This window comes from Olea europaea, chromosome 1 (assembly GCF_002742605.1).
Source record: "Olea europaea var. sylvestris chromosome 1, O_europaea_v1, whole genome shotgun sequence".
Taxonomy (NCBI): Eukaryota; Viridiplantae; Streptophyta; class Magnoliopsida; order Lamiales; family Oleaceae; genus Olea; species Olea europaea.
This window is the reverse complement of record NC_036237.1, coordinates 2633367-2651805: the sequence shown is the minus strand read 5'-3', so window position 1 is coordinate 2651805 and position 18439 is coordinate 2633367. Positions and strand designations below refer to the sequence as shown.

Genomic DNA, 18439 nt, shown 5'->3' with positions numbered 1-18439 from the left:
GAATAATAAAATAAATCTGTATAATTGAGACGAATGAAATATTTTTTTTCTCAAGGAACGTGGCTCAAACAAAGCCTTAAATTAGAGACGCGGTTGGTGCGAAGGGTAGATTTGGTGGTGGGGACTGGCGGAAGCTCAAATTCAGATAAACCAACTGCACGCAACTCCACGCGCCGCCCTTAATGGCGTTGCAGCTCTCAATATCTTCGACTCCTAAAACGACGTTTCTTCTGCGTCCCTCTCCTTCAACCTCATCCGCAACTGGGATGCCATCGACGGCGTCTTATTCAAAGGTTCTGTTGCTGCCTCTCAGAAGCACTCGCGCTCGGATTTCGACACATGGACGGCGGAGGTCATGGACTGTGCGTATGGCACCTGATGAAGAGAAGATGACTCGTCGATCCCCTCTTGATTTCCCAATTGTAAGTCCCGCCGCCTCCTTTCGTCTTTTCTGAACTTGCTTCATCAAACACTATACTGTTTTTTTTAAGTTTTTCAGACTTCTGCTTTTATTGAATTGCTGATTTAAATTATCTATTGATACAACTTTTCTTTGTGATCGATGAAAAGGTGAGGAAAAACAGAAAAATTTAGAAATCAAAAACTGTAGAAGAATTGAATACAGTAATTTAGAAAAAAAATCAAATTCACTGAAACGATAGTGAGAGTGTGCTTGCTGTGAATTGTTTACATAATCATGACATCTCGAAAGAAAAATATTTCTTATTAAGCTTGTACATTGAGAAAAGCATAAGAAATAACTTTGGTGTTAACATTTCAATTCAAACAATTTGGATAGTCTAGAGCGGAAGTATAAGAAATCAACAGTTCCACAAATTTTATAAAGAAGATATAATCTTAAGTTGGAGCATTAATTATGGTGGACAAGCAGCACTTGGTGCCGCAGTTGTAGGGTTGCAATGCAATTGAAGTGTTCCTTATATCTCTGTGTTACAACTTTTACTGCTTCAGATGACTTGGGAAATCTCATTATGTTGTTGGCCATGCCGTGAAGTTTTGAGTATTACCTATGAAATGAGATATGGTCAAAAAACAGCTGCTACGATGATAAATGGGAGTTTATATGTTTGGAATATGAAGTGATTAAAAGGTTTTATATCAAATGTATGCGTTTGGGATCAGTATAGTCCATTTTACTCCTAAATTTTGTTGAATCATAGTTAGCCTTCATGGTGGGTCTAGCACTTAACTGACATCCATAACCGGCACACACCACATTTTGGGTCCACTAGAGTGATCCAGGATGGGTTGTGTCTGTATTTGTCAATAACTAATTGGGGATACTCAAGGTTGGTCCTGTAACATTTAGGCAATTAAGCTTCCATATCTTTGCTGTGTCTTTGATCAGAAGAAAATCCTCCTTTTACATGGTGAGAATTGCATGAAGGTGTAATTAGCTTAGTTCTTAAGATGGATTATGTCATACTTTTCCTCTGTCTGCTGTTTCCTCCCAATATCCCATATATCTCTGGCTATATTTATTTCTTTGTGAATGCTGTTCTTTCTCTGTTGCTCTCTGTAAGACTCATGGGAAAGCACTCAATTCTACTTGATACTTGCAAATCAGATGTCAAATTATCTAACATATACATTAAAAAAAAAAAAAAAAAATGCTTTTAATGCTCCTATTTTTCGTAATGTGAATTTTGAGATACGTGGTCGGTTTATTTTGATAAAGAATTTATTGAATAACGCGGTAATCTGTAGTTTGATAAACTTAAAATCGTTACTTACAATGGGGGAAACCTATCATATTGGCATGGTTTTTAGCTTTGTTTACCAGCATGATAAGGTGGATATAGGACCCTAAAATTTCCTCATTCTCATGCTAATGTCTTGGGTTCTCAATATGATAATTTAACAGATTTTACAATCATTTTTTGCAAACATATATCTGACATTACGTAGTCTATGTTTTGCTCATGTTTATGAGATGTTTATAAATACTCAAGCCACTTTTAACCGTACATTTCAAGGGACCTACTAGTACTACCCACTTATTCACTCATTTCTATCTATTATAATTTAAACCGTTTATAAACACTTTCCATGGCTGCTAGAATCTTGAGCAGGGTATTAAGATTACCCCTGGGTTTGTGGTAACAAGGTTTACATCATTATATTTTCATCACTATACCAGTAAGTGATTTTAATGGTTCCCTTACAACCTTCTGTATATTACTGTATTACTCTTTTAAAAGTTTTGGTGTATTTACCTTGTACAGCCATGAGAAATAAATGTTAAAAAATTCTGAAGTTCACAAATATTTTGACCCTTGCAAATAGAGGGTTAGTTTCAGGCTTTGGATAGGTTGAGTCAAGGTAAGAGTTGAACCTCGTTAATTGCATACAGGTACAATTGATTCATCAATCTTTCCCCTTCTTTTCAGTTAATATTTTCATGTTAAAGATAATTAACCCTGTATTGTCAATCCCTTCCTACTGTGTTTAAACAAATATTGTTATGCTCATTAAAAAGTTCCGTTTCAACACTATTGTAACAGGAGTGGGATAGGCCGAAGCCTGGACGGAGGCCTGACGTATTCCCCCAATTCAGCCCAATGAAAACTCCATTACCACCACCAATGCCAGCTGACCCTCCAGAAGAAGATGAGGAGGAAGAAGAAAAGAAAGAGGAAGAGGAGGAAGATCCTGAAAAGCAAGACCCTGACAAGCCCGATCAATAATGTCAATTGGTAGCGGTTTGAAGAAGCCAAGGAGGATTTCTTGCGACATCCTACAGAGCTTATTACCTGCAGCTTATCTACGTGGGCAACATACCACAATGGTATTAATAAGCTTGAAAAGGAGATTATGAGATAATAGAAAACTCTCTTTTTACAGGGTCTCTCTCTGTTTTGTAGTCGAAATTACCTTTGTTCACATCCTTGTCTTTTAAAGTTACCTAAGAATTAGTCAATATTTTCCGACTTCCCCCTTTTCTTTTTTCTTTTTAAATTTACAGCATCTCTTACCCTGTCATATACATAACCTTTGATGGTCATGGACATGAGTTTTGATGCCTCGATGAATCCCATTTTTAGACGTCCCGATTATGAAATTCCAAATATACAGTTGCATTAGAATTCTAGTTTCGATGAAGTAGAGCACTGACAACAAATTTTAAGTTTATATAACGTTACTCCTGCACATTGTGTTTTCCATGTCAATAAACCTGATACCTCTGTTTTCGAGCAATATATCTTTCTATTTTGCAGAAAAAGAGGGATGAAAACGTCGACATTTTTTAAAATTGCTAATTAAGCGACCCCTTGTCCTCCTTAAAATCTATGCTAATTCAGGCAAAACAAATTGAAACTGAAGCATGAAAACTAAGACAACCCACAAAAGAGCAGGATCAAAGCCTCTCAGATATACAAAACCACGCACGTTTATTGGCCCAAACAAATAGTTTTACACAAACTTCATAAGAAGTTGCTCGATAGTTAATCTAAGCAAGAACGTAGTGCTGAATTGATTTAAACCAAATAGAAAGATCGCATTACAATGACAACAAAGGGCTAGTAGTTCTTCATAAATTTTCATTTCTTTCCACTTTTCTTTAGCCCTGCACCTCCAAGTGCTCCCTTTTGAGCCTTCGATTTAAGCTCCTTCAGAGCCTATCAAACCAACACACAATCACAATAGATATAAATAACAGAAGTATGGGGATAAAATCAAAATATATAACTACGATACAATTTTTCAATAAAATAATATTACAAGTAAATCAAAAAAACTTTTCCTTCTTTTTTAACCTAATGTTCTCTAAAAAATTACTATTCCTCTCATTATAATGTGGAATAATGGGGGCCAAAAATGAGCTAGATCAGAAATAAATTCTACCTTCTCCTCTTCCTTCTTCTTCTGGATAAAAGCCTTGTCATTCTACAAAACCGCCAACATGTTTCAAATAATGAGGATTGAAGTAATATAGATAAGAAACTTAAGCACCAGGATGCCACACCAATCCACAAGAATTTTTCGGCAAAGAATGTAAGATTACAACAAACAAATGCTATTAGTTTTTGTTCTTTTTATTTTTCAAAAGTTGTGGTGGACAAAGTGGAATCATAGTTAACAAGTTAGAAGCATTAAAAATCTAACAAACAATAGAAGTCGTAATAACAAACTCTACCAATATGACAATGATAACAAATTAGGTTATGCAATTCAACAATATGGCTACATATAAGCATGGTTCCCTAAAACTACACATGCAATACAAGAGAGTTGTGGCAGGTTGAAAATCAATGTAAAGCTTTCTAGTCTTATTCCATGAACCTAGACACATTTCCTTGGGAAGTACCTCCCAACGATGTGCTGTATCTATCTATTTTTTCATAACTTTAGGTGATTTAAATTTTCTAGTTGATGTAACAAATAAGCAATGAACCCAAAAAGAGTGTTGACCACACTCAATCTGTGATTAGACCAACTTTAGAATTTTAAAAGAAATAAACCGACCCAAATCAGAAACTAAGCGGGAGGGAAAGATGCATTTTCTTGAGTTGCTGCTCATAGAGAGCCTTCCAAACCTCGAAGCTTATTGGTTGCCTTGATGTTTAAGATGTTTGGAATTTCATGTTCGATTCTGATGTTAATTATTTATTTAATTCAAAACCAAAAACCACATATTGGGTAGCCACTGAGACTCAAAATAAATAAGATAATATCAGCTTAAGTAAGCTCGAGGCTAAAGAAAATATCCATTATCAAGAAGACAAATCCTATTATTATACAAAAACAAGAAAAAGAAAAAAAGATAGATTAAGAAACAATAAATCAGAATTCACAGAACCCAAATATCGTTATTTTCCCTAACAGATGATGACTATGTGTTCAAATTAATTAATCGACAAAAAAATTTCATATGCGACCGAACACGTGATCCGAATTCAATATTCATTGCGGTAAACCCATACCTCGTCGTACTCTTTCTTCTCACTCTTTGGCGCCTTCAAAGGCTTCGCTTTCCCACCTGTTCATATTCCGAAGTGTAAAACACAAAATCAACGAACTTTTCACCTATTTTCACAAGATTGAAAAGAAAAACAAAAGCAACCCTAGCAAATCCAATAATTTCAAAAGATCACGGTACCTTGCTTTGAAGACATGTCTGAAATCTAGGGTTAGGGTTTCGCTTCGCTGTGATCACGAAATCGCTTGAACAATGAAAAGGTTACCCTAGCCCAATTGCGGTACAGTTTGGTAACTCCCAAATATATAGAGAGCAAGCGCCCGACAAAATTGAAAATAGAAAGGACAACCAACCATATTTTTTAAATATCTTTAATTATTATCACATTGCATTTTTAACTTTTTTTCTTTTTTTTTTTTTATCAAATTCTTATTTTAACATTTTATTAATCAAACAATCTTTTTCTTAACCATATTTTCATTCAAAAAAAATATTGTTAACGTGTTTTATAATGAGAATCAAATATTTAATCACATTTTTACATTATTATATGTTTTGCTTATTTAAAAATAAAATGGGCGAATAAGTCTTTTTATTTTATCTTAAAAAAAATTGAAAAAAGAAAAACTATAATCAAGTACAATTCATGATAATTTAAGAATAAAAATGCCATAAAAATTTTGAAACATAAATATGATAATGTGTAAAGGTTATAAACTTTTCGTACAATTAAAATGTAGTCCACTTATTAAAAATTGTAGTGTGAATATATTTAATCAAAGAAAAATATATAAAAATATATAAATATTTTCGTTTTACCCACGTATAAAATCTAAGCCATTTATCTACTTTTATCATTTATGTTATTAACTCCAGATTGGTAAATTTAAAAATCAAATTTTTAATAAATTTTGATAAAAATTACTGAAATGTATTGTTAAAAAATTGTGAATCTAATCAAATATGTAGCTAAAATTAATTAATTAATTAATTTGACTTAAATATTTATCAAGATTAAAAGTCTACAACATACATGAGCTAAATTTAATAATTTTCATTTCGTTTCGTCTTACTTCTCCAAAATCCTTGAAGAAGCGGGAAATGAGGAGAGACCAATTTATCATGGAAAAATTCCTTATATCGATTGAACCCTAAAATTTGCTTGTGATAATATACCTCGTGGCTAATATGATTTACGAGCTGCGATAAGTCGTTTATATGAACAAGGACTATTATGTGCCCGAATTAATAAAATTAGTAGACCAAACCAGTGCGTGCAATTGACTTATCCTAAGCTTAAGTTTTATTTTATTTTGCTAAAATTCTACTTTTCAAGAAATGAGCAGTCATAAGATTTTTGTGAACGTAGATATTGTAAATAGAAAGCACACTTGTACAATCCGCTGTTGTCTATTTAGTTTCACGCTCATAAAACTCATATCTAGTAGAATTTTAGCAAAATAAAATAAACTTAACTCTTATCTAGCTTTCATCACTAAAATTGACATTTCATTCTTGCAATTCTTTTCAATGGTGATGCTTGCTTTGGCTCCTCGTGAGCCGCTATTGATGAAGAATGCTGGTTGTTTTGGTGCTGGCAATTGCACAGCGTCATTTGTAAGCACAGAGGCACTTTTGTCATGGAGGGTCTATCTCGAGCATGATCTTGAACGCACAGCAAACCAACATTAATACATCTTGTGATTTCATCTTTAGGACTCGACTTATCCAGGGTTGAATCCAATGCCTATGAAGACAGAAAATTGTTTTGAAAAAAAAAAAAGTAAAAAGATATTTTAGGATTCGGTAAATAGAGACTCACAAATCCTATTAGGTTGAGTGGGAGTTCTGACTTTTGAGTGATAGCAGCTGTAAATTTTTTTGCCACTCACAATTTCAAGCAGTAAAACTCCAAAATTGAATGTCTATCGTCATTGACAAAATGCCTTCTACGGCATACTGAGGAGCCATATAATCACTGAAGCGATAGATCAAATTGTTAAGTGATATTTGAATATTATTGACATTTTCCAATTTATTACAGTATTGTTTACTTACTACTTTCCAACGAGTCTATTGGTGTTTGCTTCAGATTGTTGCACCCCAGGTATTCTTGCCAATCCAAAATCTGATATTTTTGGATTCAAGTCGTGATCAAGCAAGATGTTGCTGGGTTTCAAATCTCGATAAATCACCTTCAACCTTGAGCACTTGTGAAGGTGAAGTAGTCCTTGAGTGACTCCGATAATGTTCTTGTGCTTGGTCCAATTTATCAATTTTCTTCTGCTAGGATCTGCTCAAAAAAATGAAACGTGCTATCGATTATATTATTTTGTGACTGAAGAGAGATCATAAATAAATAGTCAAGTCTAGCTATAAGAATAAACCTACCAGAGAGGAAAAATAAAATCTAAGCCATCATACACTAAAATCTTTTCTTGACGTTGAATGCAGCATCCTAAAAGCCTAACAAGATTAGTATGTTGAAGTTTGGCTATCCGCAGTATCTCATTTTTGAACTCTGTCACTCCTTGTCCCGAGCTTCTTGAAAGTCTTTTTAGAGCTATCTTTCGTCCACCAGGTAATGTTCCCCGAAAAAAATGGCTAATCTTTAATATCTAAATTTAGGTTTCCTTAACCTTAAGGAATCGTTTGGCTAAAAACAAACCTTATGAACTGGCCCAAAGCCCCCCTCTCCGAGCTTATTTGCGGTGAAGAAATTGTTTGTAGCCATGGAAATGCTCTCAAGGCTGTAAAAGTTGAGTTGGCTTATCTTCTCGTCTATTTTATCACCTGATTTGCTGTATTTTTCAAAAGGAGTTATTGTGTCTTCCATACCATCTAGCAATGTTTGTTTTTTCACTTTCTCCATCCCTTGTGAACAAACACAAATGGAATATTCGTGCAGATAATTATATTTCTAAATGGTTCATGCAATCATCACAATCCAGTTTCAAACTTGGTACAAGTGCTCACCTTTTGCTCTGAGTTTCTATATACACAATAGCATATGATGCTGAATGTCATTAAGATTGTCCCACCTAGTGCAGTAATAAACCATTTCCACCAATTACTTTCTGTATCAAGAGAAAAGCATTATATTCTAGCAAATATAGAGCTTAAATTAGCATTTCCGGATTAGTAGTGAGACACGACTAACCTTTTCCCATAAGCAAGTAAATCTCCCTATCTGTCACAGGACCAGACGTGTAGAAACTCATTATCTTGGTCCAAATTTCACAACCAGTTCCATTTTTGGTGATTGAGGCATAAGCGACAAATGAATAATTGTGCATGCACTTGTCCTCACATTCAGTGAGGCTCATGTTGTAGTTGTTGCCAAATCTGTAACTATCACCACCTATGCTACCTATCTTATTATTGAATCCAAAATTAGCCTTCCTGCACTCGGGCAATGTCTTCTCCACACATCCTATATGTGGCTTCCCTGGGAGAGAACAATCCCCAAATGATTCTAATCCACTTCCCATCATGATGCCTGTGTGGGAGACGTTCTTATCTACTGAATAAATCATGTACTTTTTGTTCTCATTTGAAACGTAGAATAAGTTGACAAAATTTTCATAAGATAATTGGTGAGAATTGATGAAACGTCCTTCTCTCCAAAGCCTACTTTCCCATTGAACATTCGCCTGCTATCACATTATCAACTGTTTTGGGACATTTGGGTCTCCAACAATGGTAAATGATCCTGCGGCTGGTACTTCGCCACTTATCCAAGATATGAGAGACCACCTTTGCCCTGTTTTGAAATTGATACCGACTTTCATTCCAAGTAAAAGCGTGTCTGTAGGGTGGTAATCAAAGCTTTGCCACAAGAGTCGGTTTATAGAACTCTTCGAATTCATTTCCCTCTGTAAAAAATTGCCATCATCCAGCAGAGTAGCGCTTGCATTAATACTGGTAGCCGGGGCTGAATCCATAACGCTCGTAATATTGCCTTCCGTGGAAGTCAACTTCAGATTGCCATGTGTCGATCATAAGGCTCCCCGATGCATTAGCAATTGGACTATTGCGGTTCGCTATCCACGCCGCCTGCATATCATCGCCACAAAATATGCCTAAATATCGGTTCTTTGAGGTGCCGAGGCCGAACTCCGAAGAACCACAAAGACAAGAACTTACTTTCTGAACTGAGGGACTCCCAATCTCTGAGTGGCTGCTGTCCCTGTAAAATTGTCTCTCTATATGTTTCTGCGTAGATTGTAGGATTCACAAAGAAGTATAATAGAAAAATCGCAAGGAAGATTTTTGTTTCAATTGCATGAACTGATATTTTTGCATTTTGATACAAGATACTAGTACTTGCTCATGTAAAGACTATATGTACAGACAATAGGCAATGGATGAAGTCTAAAAATTGAAGCAAAATACAAATTCATCAAATTTAGTGTTCAAGGCGGTGGAAAACATTTTTATTCTCATAAAATATTGGTATGACCAGGAGATAAACGCACAATACAGTTTGTGGTTCCAAAATTACTATTTCCAAAGAATTGAAATGGACTCATGCAGCAAAAATCCAACCAAACTGTGATTCAAAACCACTTATCTTAGAAGGATCGATTTGTTTGAACAACAAATAAGTTTGCAGAAATTTAAAAGAACACAAGACAAACGATATGATTTTGTTCTAGAATAGGGCCGGATGTTTAGTCTTTCGACTTACTCACCGGTTGAGCATCTACCACAAGATTATACTCTAGATCCACTAATATCAACAAAAAATCAGTACAAATGTTTCGATTTCTTCAAGTCCTTTGTTGCCTCTCTATTATACAACGCCATAATAAAAAAACCTCACAATCTCAATGATTGCACAAAGCACTCAGAAACTCACGAAGAAAGAGACTGCACTCACAAAGAACTAATTACAGATTTACTCAAGAGACAAAAGAACCAAGAAACTCAAAAGTTTCACACCAAGTGAATAAGAAAAGGCGAGACCAAGTATATATCTGTCCAGCCAAAAAGTCACGATCCAAGGGTCATAAAACAGCCGCGTTGATGACAGATTTCAACCCTTCAAATGGAAGCAAAAGTGCAAAACCCAGAAAACACGATTTTATAAGGATGCAATTTTAACCAAATTTAAACATCAGGCCCAACTGCATATGACCCATCTGGCCAAGAATAATAGTGAGGCAGCCCAAAGTTTTAACACAAACTAATCACAAGTCGATTTCGGATTAGAATTCTGGAACCTTATGAATGTTCTTTATTTTGATTTGAAGTACTCGTTTCGTACTTTGTAATGCACCTTTGCTTTGCAAAACTGTTTAACAATGAGGTTGCTATAGCAAGTTAAAATTAATCGCTCGACATTGTGTTATATTGACTAAAGCAGGGACGGATTCAGGATTGGATCCACGACCGGGCTACAAAATTTCAAACTGGGCTACTACATGGAAAAAAAAATTTTTACACATAAAAAACTGATTTTTTACCCAAAAAAATAAAAAATACCTTAAAAAAAATTCTTGGACCTGGGGGGGCTACAGCCCAGTCCAGCCCCCCTATATCTATCTCTGGATTAAAGTAAACCGTATTGGTTATTGAGAGCTCTACGTGCCGTGTTTGGTTAAACAAGGTGGCTATTAACAAGATAAAAGTTACATTATATGCAAGTTCACATTTAATATCTTGCTACATGTACATCAATGTTTACATGATGGAGTACATAATGTCACGTGTCAGTTTAAAATACAATCAAATTTTTCATCCAATATTATCCCTCCATATCATTTGATGTTATTCCTCATGTATCATTTTTATGTACAGGCATAATCCTCACAGTATTCTTCTCGCACTTATCCAAAATATTTTATCAATTAGTTTTTCATCTTCTAGAATTATATGTGCCAAAGCCTTAAAAAAAATTTAATTACATCATTATAAATTAAAAAATTCGAGGAAAATCGAATGATGATGTAAATTTGAACGTGTATTTAATGAAAATCTATGACCTAGCAAAGACACCATTAAATTAACAAATTACATTATATTTGAATTAGGGTTAAGTTCTTGAACCTTTTACGTTGGGCAATTATGGGTCACCAACCTTCAAATGTGAAATTTTGAATCTTCAACATATCTAAATATACTAGTTATAGTTGAATGTCCATTGCACATTTTAAAATACTTTGTAAGTATTGTAAAACTGATATTTGATACCAATTTATTAGAAGAATTTGATGAGTCTCAAATGAACTAAAGAAAATAAAATTTAGGTTCGAAATTTAAGAGAAGAAAATTGTATTCTCAAAACTCAACTTTTATGATTTAAATTTTTTGTGATAATAAAATACTATAAATAAGTAATATTTTTATATTATATTTGATACATAAGGATTAATTGCTAATACATAAATTTAAACACCCATTAAAAATAATGTATTATTGAAATAATTGAATCATAGTAGGGTTAAAATCGTTTAAAACATAATTCTCACTTGATGTGATATTTAATATATTATAGATTAGTTTTAGTCCCACGTGATGAAAAAGTCAGTGTAGATATTAAAATCACACATTTAGTTGTAATGAGATAAAGGTTAAGTGATTTGATTTTTTAATATCCAGTTTTAAATCATGTGAAAATACCTTGGGATGTTAACAACACTTTTTACTTTTTCATCATGTAAGGACCTAACTTCACAGATTTAAATAAAATGAAGACACATATAACATACTATGTGAAATGTTGGGGATCAATCTTAATTTTCCTAAAACAAATATTTAAAAATTAAGTTTCACAAAAGAAGCCCAGTTCATGGTTTGTATTACCAAATCGAGTTAAATTTAAATGTAAATCAATCGATGATATATATGATAATTGAATCTTTACGTTAATGGGAGGCGAGTTTGTGCTAGAGATTATTCGTTAATGTAAGAAAATAACCTGCATTTTAACTATTTGATGAAATGCCACCAAGAAATTTCTCATCCTTACTCCTTAGTAACAATGCCCAGTATGGTATATTCAAGAGACACGTAGCCGCGGAAGTAAAACAACAAATACTTTTTAGTTGATACTTCCACACTAATAACAATTGTTTAGTTATCGATCAATATCGTTTACTTAGTTTTGAAGATTCTATCTACGTTTGCTTCAGATTGTTGAAACCCAAAAAAATTCTCGCTAGTCCAAAATCGCTGGCTTTCAAATCTCGATGAATCACATTCAACCTTGAATACTTGTGAAGGTAGAGTCATCCTTGAGAAACTCCTACAATGCTTATGCAATTGGTCCAACTTAGTAATTCTCTTCTATTAGGCATGTATCAGTATAATAAAATGTTTTCTCTTGCTTCAATGCAGCATCCTAAAGGCTTAACAAGATTAGTGTGTCGGACGGTTGGCGCTTGTTCAAAGCCTCTCAAAGATCCTTATATAGTTATCTCTTATCCTTGAAAATCTGGTTAGTCAATTATCTAAATTTATGCTACCTTAAAAGTTCCTGCATTAAAAAAACCTACCTTATAAACTGGTCCAAAGCCACCCTCTCCAACTTATTTGCAGCTGAGAAATTATTTGTAGCCATTGCTATGCTCTCAAAGCTGAAAAGGTGCACTGGATTCATCTTCTTATCCATTTTATTACTGGGATAGCTATATTTGCATCGAGGGGTGATCGAATCTCCCAGCTCAAATGGCAGCTTACGATTTCTCACTCTTTCTATAACTTGTAGACAAAACATTAAAAGTACATAAGATTTGGAGTTTGGACAGACATGGGAGCTTTGGATGGAAGGAAGAGTTCTCGAGATCATGGATTCAAGACTGGATGATTCATGCCCTGAGGAAGAGTTCTCGTCTTGTGAACTAATGCTTTCACAGATTTTAATGAATTTGTTGCAATTTCAAAATACTTTAGTTAAAATGTTTTGACTTTAACTTTGGCTTTTAAATTATAAGAAAATTATAAAGAATACCAAGCAAGCACTTTGTGCAAGACAACACGTGATCGTTGATCAAGTCTCCTTAACATTTTGAGAATAAAAGGTTATTTCATTATTAAGTGGATATCAATCGATTGACTCTAAAACCTTGCCCGTGGGCAATGCAAAACTGGCATATGGTGCATTTTGGCATAGCTTTACAACATTCACCTTACAGTTCTAGGTAGCATCCAGATTGAACATGACCGGAGAATGCCTCCCGCGCTTCCTTTTCTTCCCACTCGAGAGTTCTAGTATCTAATAAATAGGCTCTGTGAGGAGCTCCGAATCTTGGGGACCCAATCATCAACAATTTGTCTTGCCACCCTATCATGTACGCGGTATTTTGCAAATCGGACGGTAGCTCGGTTACAACTTTCCATGTAGAGCCTATGTGTACTAACACATCAGTAGATCGAGACATGTATAATTTTCCATCCCCACAATCCACGCAATGCCTTGGACACGTGCTAGCTTCCAAGTAGTTTTCGTGAACTGGGTCCCACTGCCAAGTGGAGATATCAAACCATTCAGCACTAGCCTCGAACCTACCCTGCATGTTTGTGGAGTACCCGCCGATGACATGGAATTTGCCAAGGTGGTAAATCCCTTTGGATTCATCGCGCTCTCTTGCCATGTCAGGTAAGTGGGTCCATTTATCATTTGTTACATCATATGCCATAGCTGATTTCAATGCGCATTTCTCGCTATCATGTCCACCCGCCACAAACACCATCCGATTAGAATCTGACCCACACGCGAAGAATGATCTTTGACAACCTGGCATGTCAGTCGCCCGTCGCCACGTCGCCGAAATAAAATTGTAAACATAAACCGCCTTGGAAACCTCCCAAGTGAACGGATTCAGCCCGCCTATCACCACCAGATTCATCCCCGCTCCAACAAGTTGGCAAAACATCGGTAGCCCATCGAAGTATCCGGGCACCGGAGGCAACTCAGTCCAATAACCCCCTTCTGGTTCAAAAACTGTAAGCCGGTAAACCGGTGTAGCCGAATACGTCATGGTTCCAAGCTTCTGCCTCGGATCAACCTGGGCTTGTGCCATCACGACGAGTTTTCGATTTGAGCCAGACTCTCTCCGGCGGCGCCAAAACTCCGGCAGCTCAATCTCATGCTTCCAAGTGCTGCAGACTGATGCAACAGAGGAGAAGTCCTGATAAGGTACCCTTATCAAACATTCAAGTCCTACATCATATGGAAGACAAGGAATAATCTCCATTTAACTGGGTTTTCTGTGTAACAAAAAAGAAAAGAGTGATTGATTCTTATACCAAGATGACCACAAGAAAAGACTGCAAATCAAATTGTGATGGGACCCTATAATTTCTGCTTTTCATGGATCAAAATGACGAGCTTTATCTTTACTAGGGATTCTGAAATTGCAAGTTGATCACGCTGAAAAAGGCTTGGACGAGTCTTCTAGAAGGACGGTTGATTTAAGATTTAAGGACAATAATGATCAGTTTTGTCTGTTGCTTTTTGCCTTTTCTTGAGAATATGGTGTGCTGCTCTTTATAGTGCATTTGAAATTGGGAGAATACTTCAAGCTTCTAGAAGAAAACTGACAAGGAAATGATCAGTCTATGTGTGACCATAGCATTTGCTGCCGTTTGATAACTTGTATTCGGGGCCTTTAACGGATTATTAAGAATAGTCTGTGCGTGACCACAGCATTTGCTGCCGTTCGTTAACTTGTATTTGGGGCAATTTAACAGATTTTTGAGTTAAGCAACAATATTAAAAACAAAGAATCATTGACTTTTATGTTCTTATCAATATTTTATGTAGTTTTAGATAGAATTGAGGCAATTCTGCACCTTTCATGGCCGGTCAAGCGGCCCTACTTAGTGCAATACTAAAACATGATTTTTATAAAGTTATTAACATGATATATCTTATATGTGCCTTCTCATATCCTTACTATTAAGATGATCTAATTAATTGATTAATTATGTTTAAATTAGGACTTAGTAATATTGATGTTAAATAAAATTATTCATTGATAAATTACCTTAAAATTAGAGATATATGTCCCATTTAAAATAATCTCATACGAATATACATAGACCGGTGACGTTGTGATACATTGAGTCAAGTTATTATAAATCTTGACTCTTGATTTAACTCCAAGTGAGGCAGTTCCTCCTTGCCCGACATATCTTGTGAAACCACTTAATCAATGAAAGTCTTGAAAGATATCATGAGTAGGAATAAACCATATGTACCGAAGGAGGGTTACCGAAGCGTGTCCCCCCCCTCACAAACACGTGGGCCCCACGTGTATTTAATAATGTCGAGCCGTGGTCCTCACCTTGATAATGTGAGTGGGGTGTAAACGATTGTGTAAATGATTATGTACGTGTAGCACGGTCCTCATGGGTATAAGGTTCATCAATGGTGCCAGTGGGAGAAGGAAGAGCTGCACATGATATTTTACCTCATACAGGTCCTCATTTAATTCTTTCGAATTCATTGGATCATTTTCGCATATGAAAATTTCCCCTCTTCTTCCACTATACCCTATAGAGTAATTAGGATCATTTTAGTCATGTTTTCATGTTCGAATTGAATCTCCATTCCCTTTTATATCAATAGGAAGTTCATCCATCCTTCCTATCACATTCTGACGGTTTATAGCATCTATAGTGTTAGTGATACTATATATCATTATTTATTGATATGCAATTGGACCGTCTTATTTTAAATTATATTAATATTAAATAACACTTGCACTAGATAACATTATTTAGCGTGTACCGTTCGCTTATTCCTATTTGAGGCCTTTGACAGATATTTGAGTTAAAGCAAGAATATTAAAAACAAAAATTTATTGACTTCAAGTTCTTGATAATTTATGGATGGAATTGAGGCAATTCTGCACCACTAATGGGGTGGTCAAGTGGCCCTACTTTGCGTAGACCAATGACTTGATTATTAAAAAAAAAAAAAAAAGGGGTTGAACCTCAACTTTGAGGGTTCCCACCGTCCCGTTTATAGAATTTTGTGAGGGAGGTAAATCGCGGGATGTGCTCCCAACAAATCAGGGACCAAGAGCTGCATGTACACTGCGTCTACAAGGAGTTTAATTTCATGTCTCAAGAATCGAATCCTCACACTGCGGCTGCCAACAAGACATGAGATAACCTCACTCCTAATATGCAAGTGGTGTTTTATTTGATAGTTTAATATATATATATATATATATATCTTAAAATGTTGATTACGTTTTTTAGTTAAAGTCTTAATAAATTAATATTTTTAATAAATAAATAATGATGAGATTTGAAGATAAGATCTTCGTTTCTTCTTATGTCGTATTACAATTGATGTATGCCAGTTAAAGGGCAAAAGGGATTGGTCCATGGACAACTCAACCACGTTTTAGACAAGCTATACGCCAGGTCGACCACTTTTTCCACCCGTCGAGCTCATTAGAATTTGTGGATCTGTTCGTTTTTTCACCCTTTTGGCTTAATTTATTAATTTCTTTAAAAATATTCTTTACTTGTTTTTTGACTTATTTTGTTAATTATTTTTTTAAAAAAGCAAGCCAGTTTGTGGTGGCTTCGGCCGATGAGGCCCACAAGCCGAAAGGGCAATCTGAGCCTAGGATTTGAATGTGATTTGAACTTGAGTGTTTGGGAGTCCAATCGAGCCGATTTGGTCAATTGTCATCCCCCACCTCACCTTATTTTGGATAATTGCAAGCTTATTTGATAACGTTTTGATTTGATCCATTGTTTTCCTAATGCCACCTCACCTGTTTGGACAATATCTTAATTGATAATGTTTTCTAATTAAAGCAATACATTTAGCAATTAATTATTTCGTTAGTGCTTATAGTGACGAGTAAACCCACAATTAAAAGCTAAGAATAACAAAATAAAAAACAAAGGTTGTATTATAGTATTAGCAACTGGGAAATGATCCTGTTTCGTGAGGGTTATAATCTAATTTTTAGTAAATTTTGATTAAAAAAAATGATGAAAAAATGTGGTTTTAATGAATTTTGATAAAAATTGAAGAAATGTGTGTTTGAAAAGTTGTGAATCTCATAAAATGTTTGGCTAAATTAATTATCAATTTTAACTTAAATTAAAATTTAGTTTTAATTTTCACAAAACATGGACAATGTAAAAGAGATGAAGATTATATTAATATATAATTATGTTATACCTTTGTATTTTTACTATATTACAAGAAAATCAATTTCAATACAAATTTTACATGACAAATTACGAGATCATGTTGCTGAAAATTACGTTCAACATCAAGACGAAAATATATTTGTATATAAACTCAAATGGTATTTTCTAAAATTTATCTTGAATACAATGTCAAAATATTTTAAATAAAAAAACATAAGTCTAAGCCCCGTTTGATCCCATTATGTGAGTGGGGTGTAAACGATTGTGTAAATGATTATGTACGTGTAGCACGGTCCTCATGGGTATAAGGTTCATCAATGGTGCCAGTGGGAGAAGGAAGAGCTGCACATGATATTTTACCTCATACAGGTCCTCATTTAATTCTTTCGAATTCATTGGATCATTTTCGCATATGAAAATTTCCCCTCTTCTTCCACTATACCCTATAGAGTAATTAGGATCATTTTAGTCATGTTTTCATGTTCGAATTGAATCTCCATTCCCTTTTATATCAATAGGAAGTTCATCCATCCTTCCTATCACATTCTGACGGTTTATAGCATCTATAGTGTTAGTGATACTATATATCATTATTTATTGATATGCAATTGGACCGTCTTATTTTAAATTATATTAATATTAAATAACACTTGCACTAGATAACATTATTTAGCGTGTACCGTTCGCTTATTCCTATTTGAGGCCTTTGACAGATATTTGAGTTAAAGCAAGAATATTAAAAACAAAAATTTATTGACTTCAAGTTCTTGATAATTTATGGATGGAATTGAGGCAATTCTGCACCACTAATGGGGTGGTCAAGTGGCCCTACTTTGCGTAGACCAATGACTTGATTATTAAAAAAAAAAAAAGGGGGTTGAACCCCAACTTTGAAAGTTCCCACCGTCCCGTTTATAGAATTTTGTGAGGGAGGTAAATCGCGGGATGTGCTTCCAACAAATCAGGGACCAAGAGCTGCATGTACACTGCGTCTACAAGGAGTTTAATTTCATGTCTCAAGAATCGAATCCTCACACTGCGGCTGCCAACAAGACATGAGATAACCTCACTCCTAATATGCAAGTGGTGTTTTATTTGATAGTTTAATATATATATATATATATATATCTTAAAATGTTGATTACGTTTTTTAGTTAAAGTCTTAATAAATTAATATTTTTAATAAATAAATAATGATGAGATTTGAAGATAAGATCTTCGTTTCTTCTTATGTCGTATTACAATTGATGTATGCCAGTTAAAGGGCAAAAGGGATTGGTCCATGGACAACTCAACCACGTTTTAGACAAGCTATAGGCCAGGTCGACCACTTTTTCCACCCGTCGAGCTCATTAGAATTTGTGGATC

General features: G+C 34.9%; 3 protein-coding genes and 1 long non-coding RNA gene across 5 annotated transcripts; 1 reads left to right on the top strand and 3 right to left on the bottom strand.

Moving 5' to 3' along the window:
- The first annotated feature begins 55 nt into the window (after positions 1 to 55).
- LOC111370395 lies at positions 56 to 3112 on the top strand. The gene is made up of 2 exons (XM_022992119.1): positions 56 to 422; positions 2526 to 3112. Exons 1-2 carry the CDS (start codon positions 183 to 185, stop codon positions 2706 to 2708), a joined length of 423 nt encoding a protein of 140 aa, XP_022847887.1. The 5' UTR covers positions 56 to 182; the 3' UTR covers positions 2709 to 3112.
- Positions 3113 to 3392: 280 nt separating this feature from the next.
- On the bottom strand, positions 3393 to 5278 carry LOC111370481. The gene is made up of 4 exons (XR_002698427.1): positions 5123 to 5278; positions 4947 to 5002; positions 3868 to 3909; positions 3393 to 3641 (listed from the first exon to the last, which is right to left on the bottom strand). It is a non-coding gene; the product is annotated as an uncharacterized LOC111370481 (long non-coding RNA).
- Positions 5279 to 6334: 1056 nt separating this feature from the next.
- On the bottom strand, positions 6335 to 8441 carry LOC111370246 (G-type lectin S-receptor-like serine/threonine-protein kinase CES101). 2 transcript variants are annotated; one of them, XM_022992012.1, is made up of 4 exons: positions 8103 to 8441; positions 7919 to 8019; positions 6765 to 7235; positions 6335 to 6689 (listed from the first exon to the last, which is right to left on the bottom strand). In XM_022992012.1, the coding sequence occupies exons 1-3, from the start codon at positions 8434 to 8436 to the stop codon at positions 7215 to 7217; spliced, it is 456 nt and encodes a 151-aa protein (XP_022847780.1). In that variant the 5' UTR covers positions 8437 to 8441; the 3' UTR covers positions 6335 to 6689; positions 6765 to 7214. The 2 variants fall into 2 exon arrangements, with proteins under 2 accessions (XP_022847780.1, XP_022847725.1); XM_022991957.1 differs by lacking the exons at positions 6335 to 6689; positions 6765 to 7235 and having other exon boundaries at positions 7367 to 8019.
- Positions 8442 to 12931: 4490 nt separating this feature from the next.
- LOC111370166 (F-box/kelch-repeat protein At1g80440) lies at positions 12932 to 14544 on the bottom strand. Its single transcript, XM_022991879.1, has one exon. It carries the CDS (start codon positions 14140 to 14142, stop codon positions 13075 to 13077), a length of 1068 nt encoding a protein of 355 aa, XP_022847647.1. The 5' UTR covers positions 14143 to 14544; the 3' UTR covers positions 12932 to 13074.
- Between the last annotated feature and the right edge of the window lie 3895 nt (positions 14545 to 18439).